Source organism: Herpailurus yagouaroundi, unplaced genomic scaffold (genome assembly GCF_014898765.1).
Source record: "Herpailurus yagouaroundi ecotype Mexico unplaced genomic scaffold, PumYag 159, whole genome shotgun sequence".
NCBI lineage: Eukaryota > Metazoa > Chordata > Mammalia > Carnivora > Felidae > Herpailurus > Herpailurus yagouaroundi.
The window spans coordinates 61,175,936-61,186,528 of NW_024412400.1; the positions used below are offsets into that span (position 1 = coordinate 61,175,936).

Genomic DNA, 10,593 nt, shown 5'->3' on the forward strand with positions numbered 1-10,593 from the left:
AGGGGGCAGGAATATTCCAAGCTGATACCAGCATTTGATAGGCCCTAAAATAGCAATACTGTTAAATCATTCAAATAACTAAAATATGACCAGCATGACTTAAATAATTTGGGTAATGTTACAGTGCTGGATAATTTTGTGACTGATATGTTGGAACCATAAATCTAGACTAACTACCTGTGGGGAGGTGGAAAGGGATCGGATGAGGAGATAAGGATTCCCCTGAAAGGAATAGATGTTACGTATTCTTTACCATCCCAGGGAAGGAATGTAGAAAAATAGGTCTGAGACTAGAGTGAAGGAAAATATTTTCTGGCCTCCAGGCTCTATTTTCTGAAGAAAAATATTTTCTTCAACCTCCGGGTAGGTTTACAGAAAGAGTAACCTCTTTGCCATATTAATGTAACCAGAAACGAGGAAATGGAACAAATTAGTAGGATACCATGAGAAGGGCCCAAAACAGCATTGCCCAATAGGACTGTCTGCAATGATAAAAACATTGTATAAACTTAATTATCCAATATGATAGCTATTAACCACTTGTGGCTACTGAGTACTTTAAATATGGCTGGTGCTTGTGAAGAACTGAACCTTTCATTTTATTAAATTCTTCTTTTTTTAATTTTCACTTTAATTTAAATAACCACCTGGGGTTCATGGCCACCATATTGGACAACACAGGTCTGGAGCAATGTGGCAACCTGGCCTCAGAAGTGTTGAGAGAATTAGAGAAGAACATGTGCACACGTGGAAGGGCAAGGAGTAGAGGAAAACAGTGTCCCTGGTAGTCCTCAGCAGACAATGTCAGTGCCCAGAGAGTCCAGATTTAATGGGGGTCATATATCCATGAACTGGGGTAAGACACGATGAGGGAGGAAAAGACCCTGAGGTGCTTGTGGAAGTGTGAAGCAGAGCCTTGGGAAAAAGTTGGAAATCACCAAGGGACAATCCAGAGACTTCCTGGGGTGGTAGGTTGTGTTATCACTGAGTGTAATATACTTGGTAATGAATGACAAATGTGCAGTAATGGCACACATTATAGTTCCTCGGTTGCCTGCTTTATTTTTCTTTTTTAATTCTCAAGAAAATTGAAAAAGTAGGCCGTGCCCTTGGTCTACAGGTCTGGCTAAGTTGATGCACCACAAATGAATAGCAACAGGCACTGTACTGTCTCTCTCTCACCTTTATAACAAGTTTCTTGGTTGCCTTCTCTGTTCCAATCCTGGGCAAAGCTCAAGGTTAAAATATTTGTTCACCTAAAGCATTCTTCACCACCCTCTCTGACCCGGATCAATTTTTATAAGCACTTGCTCCAAACGCACACAGAGAAATGGGAAAGGGCATGAAGCTGTTAGAACTCATCACAAAATTCGGCACAAAGTCAGCAGCGTTTAAGAAGGCCAATTTTTCATGTGTGTTGACAAACAACTTTACTTGCTTTTGTTTTGGTGATGACATTGTTTGCTAGCCTCAACCACGAATTCTAGCAAGTCAAACAAAACCTCTAAAGAATGTCAGTCATTTCCAATTGTACCAGCTGCAGTGGTGTTGGATTTGCTTTGTGTTATTACCTTACTGTTGGGTGAGCGGTAGGGGAGACCCCCCTGAGCTTCACTGATTTCCTGCTGCCACCAAAAATGGGTTTTTTGATTCCACTAAGAGAGTTCAGGTAAGAAATGCTCTGACCTACTGCCTTTGTTTAGCAGGTCATGAATTGACTGAGGCTGCTGAATGTACAACGTACTATATAACAGAGTTCTAGATTAAGCTTTACCTGTTTACCTTCTCATAAGCCTCCATTGAGATGCCTTTATTTATTTTTTTAAATTTTATTTTATGTTTATTTATTTTTGAGAGAGAGAGAGAGACAGAGTGTGAACAGGCGAGGGGCAGAGAGAGAGACCCACACACACAGAATCCAAAACAGGCTCCAGGCTCTGAGCTGTCAGCACAGAGCCCAACCTGGGGCTCAAACCTATGAACCATGGGATCATGACCTGGGCTCGAGTCAGATGCTTAGCTGACTGAGCCACCTAGGCGCCCCATAAGATGTCTTTACAAAGGAAAAAAGTAATAATAAAGTACTAAATTATTCTTATTTTTCCTTTTCTTCTTCCACCTTTTCTCTGCATTGATTTGATTATTGATTATTTGCTGATTGTACGTTAATCCCAAGTTACGAGGGCTGAGCGCCTATGTGTTATTAACTTAACGTGGTTGGTTTGTTAACCAAGTCCTTATCCTATCGGATTCCTGTTCCTTACAACAACATCCCACAGCGTTGCCTTGTGGCCAGTGGGAGCCGTGCCATACAATGGGCTGGAAAGTTGACAATCTGTCCCTGGGTCCTGGCTCTGCCCCACAAGGTAATTCAGTTAAATATTTTTGTGCTTCATTCTTCTTTTGTGTAAATGGGAAATAAAAATGTCTACCCTGCCTACATTCCAGGCTGGTGAGAGGATCAAATAACATGATGCCTATAGAAGTGCTTTATAAAATCTTATCATACTTGAAAGATACTAAATTTTTATTCATAATTTTCACCTCCACTGATTTCCAGAAAGAGTTTTAGTTCAGTTACAATGAAGGTACATAGGTGGTTAGACCATTAAAGCAAAGATAAAAGAACAGGGGTCATATAATGAAAATAGCAGATAGCTGTTCCAGAAAAATCTACATTAAGAAGAGTGGCATTAATTGAACACTAAATTCAAACCTGGCAATTAAGGCAAAACACAAAACATTGTTAGGCACATGACTCTCCTTAATCTATGAAAGGAAGCATGTTGGTTTATTAGGAGAGACAGAACTTTTTCTACCATCCAACTCTAAGGATTGGTGGATGAGACTGTTTTCTGGGCACAACCTGTGTACATAACCTGTGTTCCAGCTGCCCTTGCAGTTGGGATGTGTCCGGGATCCATGAAAACCTTCCACATGTGACCCTTCTTGCTCTCACTCCTGCTACTGGCTTGATGTGTGGCAATCACAAATGGTGAGAGATGGAAGGAGCCCGGGCACCTGAATCCTTACCTGGAGCTGCCCACCAATTAGAAATATCTACTTTCTAATTTATATGAGCAAGAAATAAACCTCTAATGTGTATGAGCTATTATATATTTTACAGTGTGCACAAGCTATGAAAATACAAATTGTCTAATGTGGAACTTTACTGGATAACATAATATAGAGTTTTTAACTATCAGTTTTATCTAAATTTTTTTTTTTTTTTAATGATCTTCCTGAACGGTCTCCTATTTTGTCAGAGATAAGCAAAATCTAATAGTTGTAAGGAAAGGGAATGAAACAAAGATGGGGGATTTTATTTGTGTTTAGGATAGTAATGCCTGGAGTGGAAAAGAAAGAAGCAAGAGACAAGAATTCTTCTGGAACATGAGATATGTCCAAAAAGGCCTGTCCACTTGGGGACCTTAATAGTGAAGATACAATGAGCAATGAAAAGGCTGAGAGAAGACTGGGGCCTTATGGAACAGGGAGAAAAAAGGACAAATAGGGGTGCCTGGGTGGCTCGGTCAGTTAAGTGTTTGACTTCAGCTCAGGTCATGATTTCATGGTTCGTGAGTTCGAGCCCCACGTTGGGCTCTGTGCTGACAGCTCAGGGCCTGGAGCCTGCTTCAGATTCTGTGTCTCCCTCTCTCTCTGTCCCACCCCTGCTTGTGCTCTGTCTCTCTTTGTCTCTCAAAAATGAATAAATGTTAAAAAAAAAAAAGACAAAGAAAAAAATAAAAAAAAAAAAAAAAGGACAAATAAAGCAAAGGTAGGAAAGACCTAACCCATCTTTCCATATTCCCTTAGAGTCTACACTGCCCGGCAGGATCTCAGAGCCTTCAGCTTTGTCCTGTCAGAACAAGGAAGCATCATTCATAGGCTCAGCTGTAGAATCTGTCTATAGGCAGACTCTTGCGAATTTTATAAAGACGACCAAGAATAAGGATAACATAAATTCTGTGGATGTAATCGTTTTATTACATCTCAAGCACAATTTTCAGGAACTGTGGAATTGCCTTCTGAACTTCTCTGATGTTTCGAGACTAAGTTAGCACAAGTGTACTGTGCAGATTCCATTTACCCCCGAGAGAGGTTTGTTCTGAGAACCTCCCTGAACATCTCTGGGGATGTTAAAAATTCTACTAGGATTTTTGCTATGCTTTTCTCAATGTTTTATGCTTTGAGCATAAATAGCTCATCTTTTGCTTGTGGTTTAGATTTCATTTCTAGCTATTTAAGCGAAAAATTTAGCAGGGCTGGGGCAAATAGCGGCATGGAATAGACAGGATAGGGCCAGTCCCTCATTCTGGGCCCACAACCTTGGCCAGAACAGAAGTTCCAGGAGATGATATACAGACACAGCTGCTGTCAGAGGTAGGTGGGGACCCAACCCAGTGAGTCCAGCAGGGGTGGGCAAACCATAGTCCCAGGCCAAACAGGCATCAGGGCATCCAGGACCGAAGAACAGAAAGTCCTGGCATGTAGAGGTCAACAATGTAGAATTCAAGGGAAGAAATACTCAGAAATTTACATAGCCAGACTCTGAGAACCTCAATATATAACAGGTCTCAATGGGGCTTTTCCAAAATTCCATTTCCCTTGGACCATAATTTTCACTTATCTGCATTCCTCTAAAATCATCAAACCACAGCCATCTTTTTCTACATAACAGCTATAGCTTTTGAAGTATCTAAGAAAATGTAAATATGGTGGACATCAAAATAATATGAATATCCAGAGACCATGTCATTTCTCTAAGCATTGCAAGTGCTACAGGGAAGTTTGAGTAACAACCATTTTACAATTCTTTGAAGAATACAAGTTTCATTCCATTCAGGTTGATATATGGCTTTTTGGACACCATCACTTGAAAGAAAATGAAATTTCTAGTACTTCTATCCAGGTAATTTCTTTGTTCTAAAGATGGGGATCGATTTAAAATAAAATACAATAAAATTTAAAAAATAAAGATGAGGATCAAGACATCAGTTAAAATCTTTTGAATGCTAATAAAATGTGAAATAAGAGGTGAAGAATGATGCCTTTGTGCACGTCTATGTGAATTTGTCTTTGCAACTCACTGCTTCCACTTCCTACAGCAACTAAAAGGAATGTAAAAGCATAGTTGTGTTATTCAAAGTTTAAATCCCTTTAGGAAATGTAGGAGTTAGAATCAGGAGAATGTTAGAGGCCATGTGATTCAACGTCTACTCCCTGAATAATACCCATGTTAATTGAGCACTTACTCTGTGTCAAGCACTCTTCCAAGTATTTTTCAGATAACAGCTTATCTAATCTTCACCACAAATCTGTTGTCCCCCATGTTAGAAATAAAGGAAACCAAGGCCCAAAGGGTTAAGTAATTTGCACAAAGACACACTGTTTGTTAGAGGCAAAACTGGGATTTAAATCCAAGAAATCTGATAAAAGAGCTTACGGTTAGTGACTCTGAGTCATTTCTACCACTTTACAATACATGTAAGCATTACTTGCTTCATTCCTAAATGTTACTACTAAGATGTATACGGTGTGTATATTTCATTTGGAAATACACGTGAAACATTCAATATGCAATTCAAAGACCCAACTCCCCATTTTTCAATTAAGGATATGGACTTTATCTAATATCTGACAAATCTTCAGCCCCACATAAGCAATCTGTGTACAAAAAAAAAGAGGAGATAAAGAGATCTAGTGACAGAATCTTCGCATTTCCAAGAGCATGTCTTTAATGGTTGGACTACAAATCACCACCTTTAGAGTTCCATGTTGCAGGACACTTAGGGCAATTTGTCCTTTTACAGCAATCTACACCTGTGGCCTGTGGGCCTAACGTTCATGACAGATGGACCGAACTCCAGTGAAATTATCAAGTGTATCATCCTTCTCTCAGTATCCATGCTGTGTTTAGAAATCAGACTGTCTCAAGGGCCTAACTTTTAGTCCTGTTGCACATTTGCCATTGGATTATTCCATTCTGTGTCTGTTGAGTCTGTGAAAAATGGACAGACTTCATTTTCTCTGAAAAGTGTATATGCAAAGCTCAATTTCTTTTTTTTTTAAACTGTCGTTAGATTTTCTATGTTCATGCAAGCTCCAATTGCAATCTCTTCTCTCTCAGTAATACCTGCTTTTCCAACTGGTAATTTCAAGATAAGTGATCCAATCTTTGAAACATTTAAAGTTAAAAAAAAAAAAAAATCTTGAGACTGATTATCCTGTTTCATTGGCTTCACTCCAGGCTGATCAGTGGTTGAAGAGAACACCCACTCCCACGCTTCGGCAGCAGTTTCACGCTTGAACACATCAACTTTAGGATGTCGACTCTCCTAACAGACCCTAGAAATCAGATTCTTTGTGTCCTAGCAGAACAAATCACCATATTTCTGTTCATGGCGGAGTCAAAGCTGTCATGATCTGGAGTTACGTTTTTCTGAATGTTCTCAAGCTGTCAAAATGTTTGCTATGTCTATCAAAATATGCCAGATCCATTTGGGGCATTGGACATGAGCAACCCTGAAACTTTTCAGGCAAATGGGGTTGGACGAATAGCAAATATATGACAATTAAAATGAGGAAAGTGTAGGGCAGAGCATGTCTTTCCTACTAAATGTGATGGATTATATTATAAAGAAATGATTGATATAATTGGGACATTAATTTATCATTATAGGTAGAATCTAACTGGTTATGCAAAACAGGGTACAGCAGACTTTTCCAGTAGTTAGCAACTCTTTTGGGGGGAGAAAGCTGAAGATTAAAATTTATGCCAATTACAGGCTGATATAATTGTTACATTTCATCATGCTTTATTAATTTCAAGGTGGTATTCCAAAATATTGTATGTCTGTCTCAAATTAATGTGGATACTCCCAAGCACCCTCAGAGGATCTTCCGGAGTCCTGAGAACATATTTTAGCAAACATAATGAAGTAGAAAGGAGGAGGGCTCATGTCTACCTAAATTCCACAGCACGAAAGAGCACTTCTTCGTACTCACATGAGAAACTAAAAATCATTTTGATGTATGCGGGTTACAATGCACAGCTGCAGAATTCCAAATTAATTAGCTAAGATAGAGAGAAGGAACTTATTTATTTATAGTTAAAATTCCTAAGGTCTATTTCATCCGTAGAATTAAAATGAAAACTTTACATTTTGTTTCGATTGGCATTGTTCCGATAATTACCAAAAAAGTGGGAGACTGTCGCTCACACGGATCCTGGGACAATTAAGTGCCCCCCCCCAAAATGGAGTCACTTGGAGTGAAGCAGGGGAGAATGTTTACAAACTGCTTATTTGCATTTCCAGACTTCCTAAGGACAGTTGTGCTGGGAGTCACCTTGGTCCCCACTCACAACCATAACCTTTGGGTTTCCAAAACAATGGTGATCTCTAAGAAAAATTGTGTCCAACAATTAATCCTTCCTTGATGGCAAGGATATTCAACAGCGGCAATTTTGAACTAAATCATATTTTTTGGCCCACAGAACTGAGGACTAACGTTACTCTGGCGTGAAATCCAAGCCTGATCAGTTCTTTTCAATTCCCTGTTTGTTTGTTTTTAATGTTTATTTACTCTTGGGAGAGAGAGGCAGTGTGAGCAGGGGAGGGGCAGAGAGAAAGGAAGACACAGACTCCAAAGCAGGCTCCAGGCTGTCAGCACGGAGCCAGACGAGGGGCTCCAACTCATGAACCACTAGATCTGAGCCCAAGTCAGACACTTAACCATCGAAGGTCTTAACCATTAAATACATAAACAATTTTAAGGGAAAAATCTGTTTCATCCTAGTCTTCATGAACAATTTAAACCCTCCAGTAATTAAGATTAAGGCTTACCTCAAAAGCACTCTGTATTTTGAGAAAGTCGCCCACACAGAGCTGGTTTTCAAGCAGGGCAGGGTGGTGGTCTTCATCTGTGGCCACACTTCCTGTTCCCCTGGGGCTCTTTGACCCCAGCTGTGGCCCCTTGTTCAACTCAAGTGCATTCTGGTAACTCATAATGGCTTCACCTCTTTTCAGCTGCTTTCAACTATTTCTATACTTTTTTTTTTTTTTTTTATTCAACAGGTGCCTTTGAAAACAAACCCAATTTAGCAACAGAATTTCCAAAATGAAAGCACATTTCAAGGCAGACAATTAGGAGACAAAATGTTCAAGCCAAAATGTTCAAGGTAGGGAGTAAAAGCCCTCAACCCCCACATGTCTTTAATTCCACAGTTTACTTTCAAAATCTACAATCGAATCCTTTTAAAACACCCCTCCTTATATTCTGTTTAATCTGGCTTGATTAAAAATGGATAAAGCTTCCCCCCATGTTTATACCAACCAATACAGAACGCAGCTTGTAAATCTCCTTTGAAACGCATTAAAAAAGCAACTTCTCAGAACTTCTTTGGCTAACCTTGCTTCCGTTAGCATGTCAGGGGTTTAAACTCCATTTTCGTGTGTGACTTGCCCCTGCAAGACTTCTGTCCCAATGGAGGGCTTGCCTCCAAAGGCCACTTTACCAGCAATGTGCAATTCTTTGTTTCATCTGCTCCTGCTTGCCTTTGTGTGTTTCCTGGCAACCAAAGTGAAGCCAACTACAACTTTACCTAACCCTCCCCGCTCCCCACCCCCGCCCACACAACTAATTACTGACCTCAAGGTTTCAATGTGTGATGTAAATGTTTTTTTTTTTTTTTTAAAGGACAGTTCAGCTACCTCCTTTTTTATTTTATTTTTTTTTTAATTTTTTTTTTAACGTTTTATTTATTTTCGAGACAGGGAGAGATAGAGCATGAACAGGGGAGGGGCAGAGAGAGGGAGACACAGAATCCCGAAACAGGCTCCAGGCTCTGAGCTGGCAGCACAGAGCCCGACGCAGGGCTCGAACTCACGGACCGCGAGATCGTGACCTGGGCCGAAGTCGGCCGCTTAACCAACTGAGCCACCCAGGCGCCCCTTATTTTATTTTTTTAATGTTTATTCATTTTTGAGAAAGAGAGACAGAGCATGAGTGGGGGAGGGGCAGAGAGAGAGGGAACCAAGGAATCCAAAGCAGGCTCCAGGCTCTGAGCTGTCAGTACAGAGCCCAGCATGGGGCTCAAACCCACAGACTTTGAGATCATGACCTGAGCTGAAGTCAGAAGCTTAACCCACTGAGCCACCCAGGCACTGCTCATCTCCCTCCTTTTAATTAATTAAACATCACTGCTCTATTATTTAGAAGCAAGTTTTATAAATATATATTTCTATGAAGCATGTTATATATTATGAAATAATAAGATTAGCCAAAGAAAAGAGAATGACATTCTGGAATTTTATGTTTTCCATATAGGAAACCTTTTATTCTTAATTAATAAGAATCCATTCCTAGCTTCTCTTTGTCTTAGTTTTATGTATCTAAAATGGGGATGTTCATCAATTCATTGAACAGAAGGGGGGAAACCACAGCATCACATGATAAGCTTTGTAATAAGACCACTTACAGTATCATCACTGGTTCAGCTACCATTAAAGAAAGGGGAAAAAAAGAAGTATTTTTGAGTATTTCCCATATGCTAGGCACTACACCAAGCATTTTGCATTCTTTTGCTTGCTTAGCTTTACAACAACCCCGCAAAGCAGACAAGATAGACAAAATCACTCTCCCCACTTTACAGGTGAAGAGAAAAAGAAAATGCCAAAAGCCACAAGAGATAATAAGGTATGAAATACGGGGGATGGCTCCCAGGCTTCAGAGACTGCGCCGTAGATGGATGTCCTCTCTGCACCTTTCGTTCACCTTTGCAAAACTGAAAAGTCGTCACTCGGTATTTTCTCAGGTCTCTGCCAGCTCTATCATTTCTATGAGCTGGTGTTCACAAGGCTATGGTGATAGACAGTACATTCCGAAGAACACAGAGAAGGAAGCATCCTAAAGGCATTCCTACACCAGTTTTAGAGGGGAAAAATATCATTCATGCATCCATTTAATTCATCTAGCTCTCTGTCCACTGTTCATTCCAAAGACCATTTATTAAGAACCTACTGTATGTCGTGTCCTGAATTGGATCTGGTCCCTGCACCTGAGGGAGTTTTATAGGCTTGTAGGAGCAATTACCTGGCTAGTTCATCTTTCATGCCAATCCCAACCTCTTGCTGTTTCTGGTGCTGTGTTGAGAAAGATTCTGAAGTCATATCTAGGCTCAGAGGAAAGGAGTGGCATTATTGATTACAGATGTGTATTATGGGCACAGAAGGGCAAAGGGGGGGGGGTGTTTACCCCAGGTTGGCCTTTCCTGATTTAAACCTTCACCTAAGCTAGGAAAATGTTTTTAAGCCCTAATATTATAAATTCCCCTAAGCTGTCTCAATAGGAACAAAATAGTTCTTTTTGCTATCCTAATTAGAAAACTAATAATAGTTTGGATCAGCTGGATCAGTCTCATAAATGTTTGTAAAATATTTTATAGTGATGTTCTGGAGAGTTGGGCTTTATCCAGGAAGAGACACTAATGAGGGAAGGCTGAGGAAACAGAAAAAACATTCTCTGAAGCTGCACGGGGAGAGGTAGGTACCCCACTGGCTAACAATGCAAAATTCTCTAATTATTCTTAGA

At 40.1% G+C, this 10,593-nt stretch overlaps 1 protein-coding gene across 1 annotated transcript in view; it reads right to left on the reverse strand.

Moving 5' to 3' along the window:
- The window catches only part of WDR49 (WD repeat domain 49), a 144,334-nt gene extending 135,847 nt beyond the window's left edge, over positions 1–8,487 (reverse strand). Inside the window, exon 1 of the mRNA XM_040481131.1 lies at positions 7,821–8,487. Coding sequence (XP_040337065.1) covers positions 7,821–8,009 — 189 coding nt within the window. The 5' untranslated portion in view covers positions 8,010–8,487. The remainder of the gene's footprint in view (positions 1–7,820) is intronic.
- Between the last annotated feature and the right edge of the window lie 2,106 nt (positions 8,488–10,593).